Source organism: Ammodytes marinus (genome assembly GCF_949987685.1).
Source record: "Ammodytes marinus genome assembly, chromosome: 4".
Taxonomy (NCBI): domain Eukaryota; kingdom Metazoa; phylum Chordata; class Actinopteri; order Uranoscopiformes; family Ammodytidae; genus Ammodytes; species Ammodytes marinus.
Window position 1 is genome coordinate 28,612,866 of NC_137233.1, and position 19,771 is coordinate 28,632,636.

Below are 19,771 nucleotides of genomic sequence, written 5' to 3' on the forward strand. Positions count from 1 at the left end.
GCATGGAAATGCCAAAAAAATATCTTAAAATAAATAAATAATAATAATAATAATAATAATAATAATAATAATAATAATAATAATAATAATAATAATAATAATAATAATAATAATAATAATAATAATAATAATAACTGCAGGTAAATTATGACGCGGAATACACACCGGAAGTACAGGAGTAAGCCCCTCCTCGTGCTCATAGCTCGTGCTGCACCCCTTGCGCGCTCTCGTGGATGTTTATCAGAAACACCAACAATGGCTCCGAATGCAGAAATAGTCGAGTGGCAGACCGGTGAAATAATCAAATGTCTGCTTATGGACGATGACGAAGTTCAAAGTCGTAAAGGCCTATTAGATGCTGGTCTGGAGTGTGACGGACCGACCGACAGCCAAGGTTGGTATATGTTAAGCTTTATTTGAATGATGTAATGTGCTGCTATACCGTGAGAGTGAGAACTCTCTGTACTGTACTGTGTCAGTGCAACATTGACTACAGTTTCACTTTCAGGAACGTGAATTAGGTCATTTTAAGTTTTAAATGTTTCATCTTGACATGTTTAAGTCAAGATGAAACAATGTAGCCTTTTGATAAATACAATACTGGCTTCGCACCTTTAGCTTGTTGCTTTTGACAGGCTATAGGCAGTTTGACAGACCCTCCTCTTTCCCTGCTGACTGTCACTGACCACATTATGTCCGTCTGCTGATCTGTTCTCGTCCTCAGATGACAGTTTTGACCCAGTTTTGATCGCTGATAAACTGAGAAGTGTGGCTGATTCCCTAAATGACAACGCCAATTTTAGAGCTGCACTGAGTGACCTGAAGAAAGCGGCAGCACAAGAGGTACACACACACACACACACACACACACACACACACACACACACTCACAGAAAAAAATGCCTCTATTAATGCATTCAAGGGGCCAGAGGTTGTGTAGGCTACATCTCGTCAAACGTATGCATTGCTTGCTGCTTCATACATGTTGTTGGTGCTCAGTCACACGTTCAAACAGTAAAAAAGTGTTTTAAGCAAAAACTACTGTTGACTATTTTGATGGGTAAATGTGCGTCATAGGTTGAAATGTAGTATTCATGGGAATGCTAGAATATAGTGAATATGTTTTTTTATTCATCTCAGGCGTCAGTTACTTTTGGTTTAATTTGTCCAGGTCTAGCTGTCAGCAACTCTCACAGGGGAAGTTACTCCTGTGTAAATGCACTGTTGATAATTACTGCTTACAGTAAGGCATGTAGATTGAGTATTGTTCCTAAATAAAGACACGCTGCTGGTAGTTTTTTGGTAAATGTCATTTTCAACCTGGAATTATATTCAACTCCAATGTACTGTTGAACAAGCAAGAATCTCAGAGACAGATATCTTCTCAACCTGAGCAAAAACCACATAATAATCTGCCACTAGCAAATACCACCAGACTCAGTAGGGATATATATATTTTTCTTGTGATTGTGTGAAATGGCTGTACTTCCTTAATAAAGTATTAGTAGATTAAAGGTGGACTCAGCGAGAGAACTCTTGTTTTCAAAATTACAACAATGGATTATTTTTTCAGTGCGGGTCATGAAGAGCTATTGACTGAGTTTAAAAAAAAGTCATTTGTGAGAACAAGCATTCCCCAGAAACGCTGACTCCACCTTTAATCAACTATTAATAAATATTCTTCAGCATTCCGGCAACTCTTTAGCCAGTCTTCCTTAAAGGTGGGGTTGTCAAAATGACAAGACAAATGATTGAAATGAAAATTTGTTTATGTCGCTCAAATGCAGGTATTTCATAGCTTCTATTTTGTCTAAGAATTCAGATAAAAGATGCGGAAACTCCCCCCCAAAAAATCTCCTTTCATTGATCTGTGGCAGACTCCATTGCCAGAAGCTAGCTTGTTTATTTAGAACAGAACAAACAAAACCTTTTGAAATGGGGGCACCCTTAGCTCAGTTGGTAGGGCGTCCCCCCCATGGGCCTCGGCCAGCAGCGGACCCGGGTTCGATTCCAGCCCGCGGTCGTTCTCTGCATGTCACTCCCCTCTCTGCCCCATTTCAACTCTGTCTCTACACTATCAATAAAGCATGAAAATGCAAAAAAAAATAATCTTAATTATTTTATTTTTTTGAAATGTATCCAACACTAAATCTGGATGTGTTTTTGGTTTAGTCAAGATACACTTTTTTTTCTTTTTCTGCGATGTCTTGTACATCAAATTTCCTGTTGTGTAATACCTGGACTTCTCTTTCTCCACCAGGCTACAGAAGCTGCGTTTAGCAGTGGTGTGGAGACCCTCTGTCAGGCGCATGTCTCTCGAGGGGCTGATGTGGCTCCAGAGATGCAGCTGATCAGGGCCTCTGTGGCTTTTGGACTTTACGTCAAGAAATGGTCCCCGGAACTAAAAAATAAAGTCCAGAGTGCCATGACAGCATTCCTCACAAGACGTGTGGGAACATGGGTGACTCAGCAAGGTGGATGGGTGAGTGGTTTCTTTCTATTTCCTTTTAAGGTCACTTGCACACGTCAGGATAGCCAGGAAACTACAATATAAAAGGAAAAAGAGACTTGAGATGTCTTCTGATGAGGTTAGATTTTAACTGTTGCAAGGTGTGTTAAGAAATCACACCAGCCCTTTGCACCCAAGAAGTGTGAGTACACCAAACCCTGTGGTGCACGCATTGTAAATACACACAAGCAGCTTGACTGTATCAATACAGGAAGTTAGTTCAGGTTGTGCTACCACAGACCTTTAAGGAAATATAACCGTATACAAGCAAATCAACTTGTGATGAAAGTGAAATTTCTTATAAACATGTATCACAACTTATTTTTCACCAACAATGTAAGTGGAGGAGAAAAAGATTTGGATCAGGCATTTAGTGAATTCGACTTTGCTAGAAAACATTTTTTTTTTATTGTCTTTTTTGGAGGTGTATTTCAGTCGACATAGTTGATTTTCATTTTTGTTTTCGATGCCTTCCCTTATGTTACAAGAAATCCAAATTAGGCAAAGGGCTTCCTCTTACATTTTTTTAATTAATAATTACTGTGACTTTGTACCTCATGCTTACTAATAACTGTTCCTTGATGTTATCATGCAGGTGTGGTTTTCTAATGAATGAAACTATCCTCAACTTGTATAAGCTGCTGCATCGTGCAGATTTTACTGCTTGTCTGGGAAAGACATTTGACTTTGGTCAGGAGTGGACCAGATAAATTGTCACTATGACTTTCTCAAGTTGTAAATAACTCTCTATCAAAGTAATATAAAACCATGAGCAATAACATTTGCCCAATAATGTGTATTTTTGGTCATTTAATAGAGGGGAAATTGACCAAATGTACATGAAGTATTCCAATATTGAGGAACCATGCAGTTAAGACAAGATTGTTGACTGAAAGTTGTGACTTTTGTGAGTTTTGTGACTAATGTGTAATTGTATATATTTTTTATTTTTTTCAGGATAAAGTAAATGTAAAAGAGACCTAATCTATCCAAACCAGCCTCTCTGCAATGATGTACACCTACCGGGACGACACTATTTCACCAGACAACCTTGTGAAGCATTTCTATCGGCCTTTAATCTGTCTGTTCAGGGTTCTTCTATCGCACAGGCAGATACCTGATCACACACTAAACCCATCCATTAGACTTCAAAAGAGTTTTCACATTGAGTTTCTGTTTTAGACAATCTGACACAACCAGCAGATTCTACGGCTGCACGTGCAAGTCACAGGTTAAAGCAATCATACGTGTCAAAGACGGTGTATGGAAGTCGATCAAATCAAAGGCTGCAGCTGTTGAGGGAAAAGTTTCACTTCCTGCTGACTTGCACTCCAGGCATTGGTTGAAAAATAACAAAAATGAATCATAATACGTTTGACCATTGGAGGGTTCTTTGCATGTCCTCCCCTCTTTGCCCTAATGCAACTCTGTCTCTCCAAACTGTCTAATTAAGTGGAAAAACGGCAATAAAAAATCTTTATTTAAAAAAAAAAGGCAATCATTTTCACAACATGGTGCTACTGGATGTTGATTTTGTCCAGAATTGTTCTAAGCTATCAGTGGTGAAGGCAACTTTATTACTTATAATGTAATTACTTAAATGACAGTCTTTTTCCAATCCGCCTCTTTTTGCTGGCCTTTTATCATATACAAATCAGTGACATTTCTTACCAAATGACTATAATTACTGCAGTGGCAATAACAAACAACAATGAACATCTTATTCCCATCTTTGACACTCTATCAAGCTGTGATTTCAAGTACTTTTGTCTTATCACGTTTTTTTCTAATTAAATACGGGTATTGTGGCATATCTTACTCTGTTAAAACTTGATATTTGTGAAATAAAATGAAGTGTTTCTAAATGAAGTAAGCACACACAATTATGTTTGACGTATACTTCTCCATCCAATGAATTCAGATAATGTATGTAATGTTTATGTTTAAAATGCAGCCATAGTGTTCACGTTTTCTTCACAGTTCAGTAAGACATGTTTGTTATCTGTGGAAACGTTGATGTCTCTGCTAAAAGTCAAAGGTTTTTGGACAGTGCTTGGACATGTGCATGGTTGCAGCCACACAAAGCAAACTTTAAGTGACCAAATCGTTCAAATGAAATGTTTTTAGGCACTTTTGTTTTTATTTACTTGTTGAAAACTCGATTGAAAGGGCTTTGCTTAAAAAAATGTAAAACCTTTTTTGTTTTTTTACATGGTTTCAATAAAATGTGAAACTTTGGGTATGATTTCTGTATTATTCCTTTCTGAAAATAACATTGAGGTATAAACATCCTTCAAATATGGAGACAACTAGTGCTGTTGTTGGAGTTTTTGAGAGTTTCTGGGCTGAAGATTGGTTAGTGTTAAAATAAGGCTGAAAAAACCACACCAAAAGGGAATCATAAAAGTCATGGATTTATCTTCTAGGAACCATGGATGTCTGTATCAGATGTTATGTCAATGTATTTAATCAATAGGAATATTTCTATATGGATCAAAATGGTGGATGGCTAACATGGCTAATAATGAGCATGTGAAATTCTGTACTTCACAGACTTTCTTGTGTTCAGTTTTACCAATAATACAATTATCCCTTTCAGCAGCAATTCAGAAACATTGCAGCGATATCTCTACTCTAAACCATATAGTCCATTCTGCAATTTGTACTATCAGTTCTGATAAGGTATTATGTCCTGAATGTGTAGGTGGCCACTGTCATTCATCAGTCAACCTGTGTAGTCTCTCCCTCACTGATGTCTTTGTGAAGGTGCTGGCATCCAATCTATCCAGGCCAGGATTATATACTGCAACAGCTGACCGGGGGTCAGGGAACAAATATATCTACTTTAGCTTTGTTAACTCTACACAAGTATTTGTAGGCCAACCATGAACCATCTACCCTGCATCTCCTTCTTGTTTATCAGTGTCTGCAAACACAAATCTCTAAACATCTTTATAGTCTCTTCTATACTATCCTCATACATCTTTTGGATGTAAATGGGATATATTTTCATATGAAATTCACACCTTTTCCTTTAATCCGTTATTCATTTTGAATAGTTTTCTTGCCTTATTGCTTTGTCTAAAACAGACTGTTACAAGTGGTGAATGAATGACCATGAATGCTTCCCAGGCTGTAACATTAGAATCAAATGAAAAAGGTGGTAACACAACATTCGGAGGAGGAAAAGAGTCAGCAGATGACTTGAGATATGACAAAATGCCATGACTATGTATGTATTATTATACAGTATGTGTAATCATAAACAATGCATTTGTGAAAAAAGTATGAACTCATAACATTTTAATATATGTTTTCTACACACAGACCTGAAGTGTTTTGTATATGAATCTCCTACATGTAAGTAAATAAATATGATGTCTTGCTGTTAGATTCAGAGTCTGCACAGCCCTGTGTTTCCTCATGTTGTTTCAGAGCTCTGCAGTAACCAGCAGAGTGCAGCATTGACCATTTTCGATCACTATATACCAGTGTAATTATTATATTATATTGTAATTCCAGCCTTTACAACATTAAGTACAGGGAGAGGGCAGTTTGTGATTGTAGGTAACAAAAAATAAAAATAAGGACCAAAAAGGTAACAGCGTTTTGTAAGGTGTTTGGCAAGTTTCACCTCCTTTTGCAGAGTTCTTTTTTTTCATATTTCTGTCTTTTGTTGTGATCACAGAGCTGTCATCTCTCTCCGGCTACAGTTCACACAGTGACGTAAAGGCATCTGGCAGGAGATTTCCACCACTGTGAAGAAACTGGACACAGTCAAGGTTGCTCGTAAATATGTGAAATATTCTTAACAAACACACCCAATACTTTCTTCACAGAACAATTCACTTTGAAGTAACATGTATTTGCCTGTGCATTCTTAGCCACTCCCAAAGCAGGCTATATGAATAAACTTGACTTGTCTGGATGAGGGTGTGCATTCGATGGAAATTACAAATAACGATGTGTCATCACAACCTGCAAAGAATTTCATAACTACACGCGTAGTGAGATAACACACGTTGTCAAATGCTGTCATCAGCGTTCATGACAAAAGCAACTTTTATTTTCTTTCTCTTGTGTTTCATTTTGTTAAGTGTTTTTTTTTTCAAACACATCAGCAGTTAACACCAACTGCATTGACACAATTTTTAAAAATTCAGTCTACATTAGGAGACGGCTTTCTGTGTTTCGACTCCATCTATTGACCTACTTGTTCGCTTATTCCCACATAAGTACAGTTCAACATATTAGCACGTACTGCTCCGAGCCTTCAGCAATTGATTAACAGTGTATACATGTACAATATTTAAGCTATAGAATAGAATATTGCACCAATCATGTTTAATTTATCACACTGGTTCGGTTTAAGTAAACAGATCAAACCTTAAAGCCACTATGTGTAGAAATAAGAATGTCAGATGTTGGTGCCCCCTAGTGATAGTATCAAAAAGTATACAGTGTGTGTTATGTGAAATCCCCACATCACCATTCCTCCCTGCATATATTGACCCGACTAAAGAACACAAAATGAATAGACTGAAAGCAAAACATAAACTTTGCCCCAGCAGTTTTTTACCGAATTTTTCTATGTACAAAAAAAAATAAGGATGTCATCTTGATTTTAAATATGTTACAATTTCTTTTAAGAATTCTACACATGGTGGCTTCGAAAAACGCTCAATTGAACACAAAGTGAAAAGAGAATCACATGGTAACATTATAACAAGAGCAGCATTGGAAATACAGTGAGTACACTGGCCTGATGAAGACACTTAATACAGAGATCAACAAGGTCACATTAACAGTGACAGTTAACTGTGTACTGGATGGGAGAGTATCAGGGTTGGTCTAGCCCCATTGACCTCTTCAGAGACATAAACTCATGACGAGTTTCTAAGGGGCACGCTGGCCTTTGGTTCCCTTGTAAACAGAATAATACTCCCACCCTGTCCCATATCACCACCGGACTTTATTCATCTATGTCATGAATTTTAAAAATATATAGTGAGATGCTTGGATTGTGGATTTCCCAAAAATACTCATTCAATCAACAGCTGTAAGAGGACGTGAGATACAGCTGTTTGCTCAGTCAGAGGAATGTTATACATTAGCTTCCAATAACTTCATACATTTATTAGTTACATACAGTTAATTTCATATAAGTCAGAAGTCATCTATCAGCATGTATAAGTCAGTCCTGTTACAAAAATGACAGGGATGATGTGAAGCTGCTACACTGTAGTATGTCTTCTTTGTCACGCAGAATTAAGGTGGAAAATTTAAAAAGGTTGACTGAAAAAACCTGTGAGTGTTGGAAAGGGCTTGGAGATACATGTACTATTAATGTAAATGATTGGGTTAAAACGTCAGCAAGTACCAATGAAGCTCATTGGATGGAAGAGCTCCAACTTTTCATGGATTCACAGTCGGTTATTTAAAATACTGATGTTGCTACAGTTACACATGTTACTAGAGGTGGCTCTGTTGGTCATTCTGTATGTAAATGTAAATGTAATTTCTAAGCAAAAAATAACCCTTTAGCTTATCACACACACACACACACTTGTAAAGGCCAAGGGTCTAATGACATAGGCGCTGATGATGAACCAGACGTTCATCGAATGTTCTGACCCCCAGTGAGTCAGTTTTACAGCATACAGTACATCCAGTGTCCTGCACCATCTCAGCACACCAAAATGACCAGATTGGTTCAACACATGTTCTTAGTTCCTCTCCATTACGCTTTCCGTCCTGAAGGCCACCAAACAAAGCACGTCAAATGTAGCACAAAATATTATGCTCAACTATCATTCACACAATAATGGACGAAGAATTTTGAAAAGAAGCCCCTTATCCCCGTAAGACATTGTCATTGGTTTGTCAGTCAGTGGAGAAACAAACAACCAACCAGTCAGTAATGTTTATCCTTCCCTCCGTGCTGATTTATCATCCTGTCCTCTTGGATTGTTGTCGGATGGAAGAAATCAGGCATTCCACCATGGAGGTCCTTCATCTCTTTGATCCTTCTGACGTCCTTCGATGCCATCAAGGCCATTTGATCAGTAATCCCTCGAGCTCCTTCCTCCATTCTTTGAACCAGTGGAGTAAAACTTTAACAGTTACACAACAATCCCGTTATTTGTCTAAGGTCACACATCATCGTCATCATCGTCGTTTTGCCGAAACCTCCGCTCAAGACTTTGTCCTCTCTGGCTCCCTCTTTGAGGAAGTCGACCAACGGGATCCTGACAAAGCATGTACTGATTCCAGATTTTCCAGAACGCTGTGCGGAATTTCTTGATGCGGAAAGCGTAAACGATGGGGTTGACGGCGGAGTTGCTGTGGGTGAGGAGGATGGCGATGTAAATGAGGATTGGCGATTTCGTAGAGGAAGGGGAAAAAAGGGTGATGCAGTTGATAATGTGAAGAGGGAGCCAGCTGACTGCAAAAAGGAAAAGAACAAGGGCGAGCGACTTGGCTAGCTTGAGCTCCTTGCCAAAGTAACGGCTGGGGTCTGTGTGGCTAGCTGTCACCTGCAGGGAGATAACGGAGAAGATCGTCAGCGTATAAGTTAAGCTTTAATCTAAATAGATCACGTAGGGGTTTTAATAGCAAAAACATTGTCACTAAATTGCTGCTTATCAAACAAAACATCCAAATTTGTTGTACACTAGATGAAGTCCTCACCTTCTTGTTAAGCTGCTTGTGGATCATGTAGAAAATCTCGATATAAATGGCCAGCATTAGGAGCAGAGGGGGCAGTACCCAGCCAAAGAAGTTGAAGTAGACCATGTAGTCCATGCAGATAACTGTCTCAAACTCACAGGTTATGACCAGGTCATCAGTGAGCACAGAGCTGTTGAGATGCTGTCGGTTATTCCAGCCCAGCATCGGTGTGAGGCCCACTATGATGGAAACCAGCCAACACAACAGAACGGCTGTGCCAGCGCGCCGCTGGGTCACCACCCTCTTGTAGCTATGGCAACAAAGGAGAAGATAAAGTTTTGAGGCAGATAAACAGATATTTCAATCAGCCAGTGCTTTTACTACCGATTCATTTGCTTAAATGTATTGATGTGTCAACTCTTGAAAAAGGATTGCTACACCTTAAATAACAGGCGAAATAAAAAGAACATTTTGTTTTTAATTCAGTCCGATACAACATCAAAATCATTGCTAAAGTTTTACAACAAATACTCTCTTGGTGGAATTGATACTGTTAAATTTTTCAAGCGATTGTATTTTGGGGTTTTAACTGTCAAAGCCAGACTAGTTTGCATGCCTTCGCTAGAATTTTGTAACGATAAGCTTCTGGTCATACCAGACCAAGGAGAGCTGTAGCAGCAAATTCCTTGAATGTGTTGAATAAGCCACGGTGAGTTAAATTTCCTGTGAATAAAACATAGTATTTGCAAAAGGAAGAATGTGTTATTTCCTCTTTCAAGGGATACATAGTCTTGCCAGAGTTTATGGGACTGTTTTAGAGCAGGAACCCTGTGGGAGTTGTAAAACACAATTGTCTTTATTTATCTATTTGGTGTGATAATGGGAAGTGCCTCCTCCCTCGTCCTGTCTCTCCCACACAATGGTCTTCTATTGGACAGGACCATGAGTTAGTCATTGCTGACGAAACATGAAAGATTCCTGTTGTTGACTGAGCTGTTGATTTTTCTAAGACCACCTTTGTGTTCCCAAGTGCTGACTCAAATCGCTGAATAGTGTCATTTTTATTCGCTCCCTTCCATATGTGAAGCACATTTTTTCTCTCTTCATGCCTGCTCCCTGGCTAACCTGGCCAACACCAACTCAAGCACAGAAACATACACTCACTATATGTGCCTGGGTAGAACTTTGATATTTTTTTTCCCTCATTAGCTTTCTCTGCTCAGTCAGCTGCCCTTGCATTTAATTCTCTGTCAATTAAGACACCCACACACACACACACACACACACACACACACACACGGTTCAGCCAGGATGATTATTCAGACACAACACAATGACGAATGAAGGAATAGATAAGGGATGATTTTAGAGTTCCCTTTAGGAGAACGTCTGGACAGTGGGTGTCGATGGCTTGTTTACCTATAGCACTCCGAACAGCTGCTTGTGAAGCTCAGCTGTCTGTCTGCCAAAAAATAACTTTCTGGATTTCGACTATTTTCCATCCATCTCTTCTTCCGTCTTCTGTCTCCCAGCTCTTGAAACCCTGTCCTTCAGCTATACTCGGGTCATTTTCAATTCTCACATACGCCACCCTTATCAAGGCAGTATGGCTTCCAAACCACCTCTGCTATAAAAAGCAATCTGTGCCTGTGTCTCTCTAGAGTCCCAAGGGAGGGGTGTTACATTATCACACTACCCACAAGACACTTAAACACAATGCACGCATGTGTATGTGATCTGAACTTTACCAGATGGGATTTGCTGGCTAAAATGGAATCATATAGTGAGAAGGAAGTACATTTTCTCTGATGTATTGTGGTGCTTATATGGAGAAGCACCTGACTATATATTTCCTTTGTTGTTGTTCTGTTTTTTCTTTTTCTTTTTTGTTGCCGTTTGATGTTGAAACTATTTCTAAATAGATTGTAATCATTACACTAGATATTTGATATGACACGTAGAGTGTTCCTGTTTACTGTGATATGTTTCCTGTGCATTGCCTTGTGCTGTCACTATATATCCAGTAAACAGATTATCCATTGTCTGATGGAAAGGGCTGTGGAACCCTGCAGCACTGATGATATATTAGTTAAGCCTATAATACTGAGATCATACTTCAGAATATATATTTTTTTATTGTTCCCGAGTCATGTCTTGTGCTGATGTCCTCTGGGTGCATGTGTTTATTATGTGTGTGTTGGTTGCCAGCCTGAGAAATTATGCAATCCATCAACCAGTCACCGTAAGCCTATTGACTAATCATGCATTCTCTGGCAGGCCGGTCCATGGCTTCTTGTTAAATGAGCCAACTTTAAGTGGGAACTCGAGTTTTCACGAACAACACAAGGCACGAGTGGCCCCTGTTACCATGCAACAGAAATGCCAGTTTTAAATGTAGTTACTTACTAACCAGATCAGAGGGAATACAGAAAGAAGAGCAGCAGCTATTATCTCTGCATGCTTCTTTTAGCTCCTGCTGCCTGCCTCCACACACATGTCTCCTGCTGCCTCCCCACACATGTGAAATTCAACACCTTTAAAATGTGCTGTATCGGCTTTGACCCTTCTCTGGACCTCATGCATCCCAATGTGATCTCCATCTATACGTCTTTATCATACATGTTAATTATATCCACAACTGAAGTGTCAATAACAAATATGTTTGTACATATCAGACTTCAAAAAAATCCATTCCAAGAATTCTGTTGCTAATTATTTCTAAATCATTTTTAAATTCCAAGTTCTAGCAGTGTCAGGCCATCTATGTTTGTGTTGTATTGTAGCTACTCTGTTAAATCTAGTTTGGGTCGGATTTTGTGTCACATAAGAAGATGATCCATGAATGAAAAGATGAAAATGAAATAAAGAAGTCTAAATAACTTTTAAACCTATATGAAAATCAGGATCAAAAGATGCAAAGCCATGACGAAGACTGACTTCATCACCAACCACTGTCATTTCCAGTAGAGACACAGATATTTTAAAGCAGATAAATGAAGCCCTGGTACATTAATGTAACTTAGTTAAAACCATCACACACATCTTTACACTATGAAATTGAAATCCTGCATGCATACTGTATATATGGGTGCCCTTGTTCCGAGCTGCCGGTCCAGACACAAAGGCATCTGTGTGTGTGAGACAAAGGTACTGGAAACTAGCCTGGAAGAATTCACCTTTATGCCTACCTCATGGGGATTTTGACTCGCAGATAGCGGTCGATGGCAATGGCCAGCAACGCCAGGATTGAACTTTGCGTTAGGACGAGCACCGTGCAGGTGATCAGCAGGCAACTGTAAAAGTGCGTCTTGAATCCGATGCTGATGGTTATCGCAAGGGGGATGACTAGAGCCCCCACCGCAATGTCAGCCAAGGCCAAGGAGACGATGAAACAAAACGTGGTGTCTCTCAGAGAGCGGTTAATACGCACAGCCCACACCACCATCACGTTGCCGATGACCGAGGACACGGCGATCACCACCTCCATCCCGATGTAGACGGCTTTGGAGGGAGTCAGATCCGAAGTCATGTTGTTCATGGATGCTGGAAGAGTGCGCGCTCGGCTGATAAACAGTCCAGACGCGTGGAGGGAGTTCCCTGGTGGAGTTTGTGGGCACCGGCTGAGACACCCTGACTCGCGTTCCGCATGTTTTATTATGTCCCCCAAATATGTAGAGGTGGCTCTGAATTATCTCATGATCCACTCCAGCACATTCGAGCCGCGCGCCTGACGCAGAACTTGGTGTCCATGTGGTCCCCAGGCGGTGATTCCGAGAATGAAGTACGTGGCTCCTGCCGTCCTGCTGGCAGACAGAGAGAGAGCGCGCGCGAGAGAGAGAGAGAGAGAGAGAGAGGACGGACGCAGGTTCCCAACGCGCGCTGCTTCCCTCAGTGGGCATGTGTAAGAGGTCAGACAAATAAACAGAACTTGCCCCCAAATAGTGCTGTGTCTGGCTTAATCTGAGTCATTGCATGATATTGATTGCGCCATCAGGACATGGACACGATTCAGTTGGCTCAAGACATTTTTTATTTTCCATGGGGCAATTGTTTCCCGTGAAGTAATCCAATTTAGATATGGTGACTGATTGTGAGTGTTTCAAGTATTTCAATAACTTTTTTGCCATTGTTTGTGTATCTAGTGAAACTAAAAACGTGTTTGGCCATGAAAGGAAAGGAATTCACATTTTATTTTTAATTAACCATTGCTTCTCTAGTGGAACCCACATTAACAAACCCCCAGATAAATACAGATTGGCTTACTTGAAACAAATGTGACATTCCTTACAATTTATTCCTGACGGGATTGTTTTTATTTAGGACAGGTTAATATCTCATCGGGGATATTCACCTTCCAGGATAGTCAGCTCACCTGTGAAAATATTTGGTTGTACAGGATTGACACATACAGTACCTGTTCGAGCGGATATGCATTGGCAGGTCATATCAGAATCTCTGATGTGGTTCAAAAACTCAAACTCTGGTTGAACTCATCAAAAACGGCTAAATGAAACTCTAGGCCTAGAATCAAGAGACCATTCAGAAATAAATTCTGAACCTTTTTTCAGAAAATGGTGCTTGTCATCTATTAGTCAAAATTATACCAATCTCCAATTAATATAATATTATTATTGATACAGCATATTGGAAATGTCTGTTTTTTTCATAGTGATATCCGATCCATGTGACAGACAGCCAGGTATATAGATACACAAGGTCAATGCAATGCAATATCAAAGTGATTATGAAGGGGGATTCACCAAACACCTTACATCTCTAATGCTTGTATCTTCAGTATAACATGTAGCCTTTAGTTACAGGCTGAAATAAGCAGTGGGTGAAAAGTGTAAACGTGTAAAGCATTGAAGCTCTGCTGGAGGCAGATGCACAGAAAGGAAGCTGGGTGAAGGAAACATGGTCCAATGCTTTGTGTCGGACGGAGACAATGAAACATCCTACTGGACAGCATCAGCTGGGTATCAGTTGGAAACAGCTGCACTAAGCTTCAAGACAGATGCACACACAAAACCCCATAAAGATGCAAATGAGAGCCATAAACAAGTGGCATAAAGGCATATGGCAGGAGGCATGGACACTGATACTGTTCACACAGCCTTCAATGCAGATGAAGGCAGGACATGCACTGTGCGTGTAGTGCCTTCATCTGCATTGTATTTGAATGTGAAATGTTTTTTTTTTTAAATAGACAAACTTACCGTCTCCTCCAGAATGGCAAACACCGATGCTGCACTCTGACAACCTGTCAATAGATGGAGAAGGCCAATTTCTCTCACCTTGACTACAGTGGAGGTATTTTCCCCGGGAATGATGTATGTCTCTGTCCTCAATCATTCATCTGTCTTTGACTCCTCTGTGACTTTCATCAAGCAACACTTAAGGTGAAGGATGGCAACCCACGGGCACACTCTACTCGTGGCCACCCTGAGATAGACCTCATTTCAAACATATTTTCTATAAAAAGTAAAGTAAAAAGCCTCATTTGAGCTCATTATATCCCCATTGCTTACATGTGTGTGATGTTCTTTGTTGTATTTGCAGTGTATTGGTTGAATATTTTTCTACATACGTTATTTATTGTTATCATAATCATAAAAAAGCAGGCTTATGTGATGTATGAAAATGGATCTTAATTGGTGAAGATAAGATCCAAGCGTTTCCTTGTAAACGAGGGCTCTGGGTCTTGCAGGCAGCTTCGTGGTGGCCTGTATCTATGATCATTGTGACTCACCTCGACCATTCTATGTGACTGAGTTTTTCTTTGTTGAAAAGATTCGCTCAAAACATCTGAAGAACGATGCCAACTCTGAATGTTGCTATATTTGGCATTTCTTTCTTTGTTTAAAAGCACAAGCAGCGGTTTTGACCTTCCATCATAATACTATGCATCCCACTTCTGAAGAAGACTCGTGTAGGACAATGTGGACACGTGTGGTATCTTTGCTGGAACTACCGTACATAATATTTATGAATCATGACCATGAATTTTATATGCTTCATAAGGCCTGTTGACCTTCAGCAATCACTCACAGTGGAAATATATTGGCTTGTATATTTTTAAAGAGCAGTCTCTTCTAAGGAACAATTCCTCCACAGTAATCCCAGTAGTTTTCTGGAAGACATTTTAAATCAAGACACATCCAGGCGACAACTATTTGTCACAATAGCCCAGTTTAGCTGCAGGCTGCCAGCAGCAGTCTGTGTGCCACAGGTACAGGTGGGCTGCATGACAGCACTAAACAGGTTCATCCATCTGACTCAAGCAGGGGACATGTTAAGACAAGTATCTTCTTCAAGTAGGAGTATAAAGTTGCATTCATTTGACAATGCCTTTTCAAATATTATCTAGGTCATGTACTTCACCTTAATCCATTGTTGAATTCATTGTTCCATTAGATGCAATCTCAGGTCACCTACAGAGGCACTTGTCAGAAATCAAAAGAAATAGGGATGCACTGTACTTGGAAATTGGAAGTTTATCATTTGATGTGCGATCACACTGTTGTGTATACTCTGCCAGACTAAGATAAATGTCACAGTCTCATACTCTGGTCTATGATCACTCAGTTCAATGTTGATGTGTTTCCCTCGTCTGATTCATGATTGACATCCATTATCAGTTCAAAGGGAGATGCCATTTCCCTGGTCTGAGGGCTTGTGTGCTGTTAATGCAAGTATCGTGGCCCAATAGGTCCATGGACATTGAAACTGGTGGGATAAGATTTTGACTTCATTGTGTTATGGCTTTATAAAAATGCATGCATTTACATGTGTAATACAGTATGTTTACACTTTAACTTCAGTCTGCATGTTGCAACCAAAGAGTGGTTTTACAGGACTGATGCTGATCTATGCTCTGAGGATATTACTATGCCCTGTGCATTATGTTTATACAGTATGAGTCCATGATGGAAATAAAACATTACATTCAATTTGTGTACATTTACTCAGTTCTGTACTTATTTACAATTTTGAGGTACATATACTGTACTCGAGTATTTCCATTTTTTGCTACTTTATACTTTTAATCCAGTATAACAAGGAAATATGGTACATTCCACGTTTACTTTACTGCTTAACTTACTAGTTATGTTACAAAATACATGTTATGTACAGTATGAAAATATTTTAAGATTAAACCAGTGGTTTCCAACCCCTATTGGTTTGTGGCCCCTTCCATAAAAACAGTGTCTAGTTGGGGTCTTCATATGCAGAGGAAGAATAAGATAGGCTCTGTCTACTGGATGTTGCTTATCTGGTAAAATGGCTCAGGACTGGCTGTCATGGCTTCACTAGCTTAATTTATGACAGCTTCTAGTTTTCATAATTCGTTTCATGCGTTCCGTATCTCATCACAATTTTATACGAGAACAACCTTTTATCTCTCTTTCCAAGAAAATGAACCGTCATAGGCCTGCTGAGCGTGTCCCAGCTTGCATCGAGGTCCATTGTGTGGAATCTGTGCTGTGGCTGTTGAAGCGTGATCTTTTAGGGGAGAGAACGTGCAGCTCCTCATCAACCCTGTCCAGCCCTTTGCATAAATGGAGGGAATTGTTCTGGCACTTTGCTGCTGGGATGAGCCTCATATTACGACCGCTTCATTTGCTGACCTGTGGGATGCAACACAATATGGGGCTGAAGCTGAACTCTGCAATCTGTGCAATAACTAAATTGGTGTTCCTGCCACTCGGCCAATCTTCCCCAAGTAACATGCGTCGTCTCTTTAAAATCGGGGTACTGGACATTTTGGAGTGATAGAGCACTTTACTTGACTTCAATTTGGTTTAAAATAAGCGTTCAAAGAGTGCAGTCTGTGCGGGAAAGACAGGGAGTAAACATCTTATAAAAATGTCTCAATCACAAAGCAAATTAATAAACAAATAAAAGAATACTAGAGAAAATATTGTCGCGAGGAAACGCACAATGATACGTTTGTAGAAGGAAAAAGGTTTATTTTCAATAATAGCAAGAAAATTCACTGGTCACTGGTTACAACACACGCGGGTATGTTGTAAGGAGTGGCAACCTTTCCTTAAATCGTCACATATTTAAGGAACATTTACTCCCCAGGGGGGGGAGGCGTCTAACAGTGGGATTGGAGGAGAGACAGGCTGAGAGGCAGACAGTTCTAATATACATACATTGTTATTGTAAAACATGGGAGGGGTCAGGTTGATCTGAGTAGGAGAGATAGGCAAGGGAGGGGGACGTAGGAGACAGGTAGACAGTTAAACTGGGTTGGGGAAGAGGAGGGGGAGACAGGTTGGGAGGCAGACAGGTTGAGATATATGATGATTTCTGCAGGAACATTGTCCTCTTTCAAATGTATAGTCAGGCTGGCTAATCTCCCTCCACAATATCTAACATAGTTTGGATTCAATGCTCTTCATGAAAACGAGATGGAGGACAATAGAATTAAGGGAATAATTCAATTAAAAACATGTGCAATGCAATTTGTATATGGAAGTAGTTTTGCCAATGAACCAAGTTTAACAGTGGTATGCCACTGATTTATTATTACACTTCCATAAAATGTGGAGGAAATACAAAATGCACAGAGGCTTGAGATATCCTGTTTTTTAGTCCCTTGTGTCGGTCAAGCTCCAGAACTATTGGTGTTGATCATTGTATTGTACTGTCAGTTTTAAGAGCCCGAGCGGAGGTATACCACAAGATAGTTTATTTCTCAAACTTTTAAAAGCGCCCTCCAGAGCCATAAATGCCATTTTATTAGATATTTTATTGGTTAAGTATGCCTGCCCTGATGTATAAACTGATTGCATTGGAGCACTGCATTAGAGAGAGTTAGAACTTGTTAGGACTCTTGAAGGCAGCTGTGAAATTATACTGACAACCCTGAAGTCAGTGTTGTACCAAGGGTTGCCAAGTCTAATGAAAATAGATCTTGTAGTAGGACATGTGACTGAAGTTATCCTGGGCTATTCTGACATATGGAGGTGAAACTTAATTCTGAATCCTTAACATTGTGTTTGTTCGACTTGTTTTCTCATTTCTATATCTAAATGTCACAGCCAAATCACTGCATTATAGGAACAACAGTCAGACGTTTTCCTCATTGTCTCCTATATAATTCTGCTGAATGCACAAAAACAAGAGTCTATAGAGTTACAATCCATTATGATGCTGTGCCTTGACTAGAGCGGACGATATTGACGATGATGTTACACTTTGTTTTTAGGCATCATAAAGAAATTGTGTAATAATTTCATCTCACATTATCAATTACTTGAAATAAGGATGAGAGTATTTTTAGTGTATTAAGCCCCGCAAGTCACTTGGTCTGGCTTTATTATACTATCTATGGTCTGGCTACACTTCTACTTCCTGTATTCATTGCAATATTTCACAAATTAATCTTCTCATGTAAATTCTTTGAATTCTCCTCTGTGGTCACTGTTTCCACGAGACGTCGGATCACCATCTGTTTCACATCCGACATCAGTCAGCCCTCTGGTAGATTGTTCTTCTGTTCCATCTTGAGACTGCATGTGCATGAAGCTAATCGGCAGACTTGCTGCTACATCTGAGTCCATTATTCAACAAACCCATTTGTTAGCATATAGCACTGTACAGGATGTTCTGCGTAATCCGGTGTCTAGCCACATGTGTGGTTTCTCTCAGCATAGGTCTGTGCCATCATGTCTGCAATCACGTGAAAAGTGTACATATGTTAAAGAGGACCTATGATACTTTTTGACTTTTATGCCCTATAAACGTTGTTATAATGATTTATAGTCATGTTTAACCATACTAGCTTATCAAATAATGACGTACATGCATTTAGACTAGGGTTGCTGGACGGGTCCCGGGATTTCGGGATTCCCGCGAAATGAGTCAGTCCGGGAGTACCGGAAATTGGCCACGGGACCCGTCCTCCCGTTTTTTTTATTTTTTTTATTCTTTTAATTCATTAATAGTGGCCTTTACTAATCAAATATACTCTCGCCATCATGGCCTTTTCATAAGGGAGGCTTTTGACGTGTCTGGTAATACATTTTCAATGACATGCGAGTGGAGAGAGACGCACTACCGTTCTACAGACGTGGCGACAAGCGGCCGCACTAAACTGTTGTTACGTCTGTAACGCAGCTATTGACATGCGAGTGGAGAGAGAGAGAGAGTCCGCAGTTCTACAGACGGAGCGACAAGCAGCCGCACAGCTAAACTGTCACGTCTGTGCTCCTCTCTCTCTCTCACACACACGCGCGCCTGCAGCCTGGCACAGCTGAACAGTGTTTTACTTTTCTCTCCTCAATGAGATGGTGATATTCACCATTCTTCTGTATTCAAGTCAAGATTGTATGATGAACATAAAGCAGCCTGTTTCTTTTGCTGCTTTCTCTTGTAGCGACATGAATCTAATGAGATGAAACAGGAGCATCGCTGTTCGCCCCGTTCCTTCCACCAAACACTAAAGTGAAACCTAGACCTAATCCACAAAGTAGACATTTAAACCAACCCAAACTGAATAACTAATCCACTTATTAACTAAACAAATGTTAACAATATGAGTAGATATTTAACAGCAGCGACACAGGGTTGTAAACAAAAGTT

General features: G+C 39.9%; 2 protein-coding genes across 2 annotated transcripts; one reads left to right on the top strand and one right to left on the bottom strand.

The window, feature by feature from the left end:
• Positions 1-241: 241 nt before the first annotated feature.
• On the top strand, positions 242-4,747 carry LOC307250115 (uncharacterized protein). The gene is made up of 4 exons (XM_080027074.1): positions 242-394; positions 725-843; positions 2,261-2,482; positions 3,467-4,747. The coding sequence occupies exons 1-4, from the start codon at positions 256-258 to the stop codon at positions 3,491-3,493; spliced, it is 507 nt and encodes a 168-aa protein (XP_079883200.1). The 5' UTR covers positions 242-255; the 3' UTR covers positions 3,494-4,747.
• A 1,896-nt stretch (positions 4,748-6,643) lies between these two features.
• LOC307249634 (adenosine receptor A1-like) lies at positions 6,644-12,853 on the bottom strand. The gene is made up of 3 exons (XM_080026459.1): positions 12,367-12,853; positions 9,200-9,488; positions 6,644-9,045 (listed from the first exon to the last, which is right to left on the bottom strand). Exons 1-3 carry the CDS (start codon positions 12,714-12,716, stop codon positions 8,662-8,664), a joined length of 1,023 nt encoding a protein of 340 aa, XP_079882585.1. The 5' UTR covers positions 12,717-12,853; the 3' UTR covers positions 6,644-8,661.
• Between the last annotated feature and the right edge of the window lie 6,918 nt (positions 12,854-19,771).

What these genes read in the sequence shown, in the direction of transcription:
- LOC307249634 (XM_080026459.1), bottom strand. Translation starts at nt 12,716, where the DNA reads ATGAACAACATGACTTCGGATCTGACTCCCTCCAAAGCCGTCTACATC. An exon ending in CGAGTCAAAATCCCCATGAG is followed by an intron (nt 9,489 to 12,366) that starts GTAGGCATAAAG and finishes TTGTTGCCATAG; the next exon opens with CTACAAGAGGGTGGTGACCC. An exon ending in ACAAGCAGCTTAACAAGAAG is followed by an intron (nt 9,046 to 9,199) that starts GTGAGGACTTCA and finishes ATCTCCCTGCAG; the next exon opens with GTGACAGCTAGCCACACAGA.
- LOC307250115 (XM_080027074.1), top strand. Translation starts at nt 256, where the DNA reads ATGGCTCCGAATGCAGAAATAGTCGAGTGGCAGACCGGTGAAATAATC. An exon ending in CGGACCGACCGACAGCCAAG is followed by an intron (nt 395 to 724) that starts GTTGGTATATGT and finishes TCTCGTCCTCAG; the next exon opens with ATGACAGTTTTGACCCAGTT. An exon ending in AGAAAGCGGCAGCACAAGAG is followed by an intron (nt 844 to 2,260) that starts GTACACACACAC and finishes TTTCTCCACCAG; the next exon opens with GCTACAGAAGCTGCGTTTAG.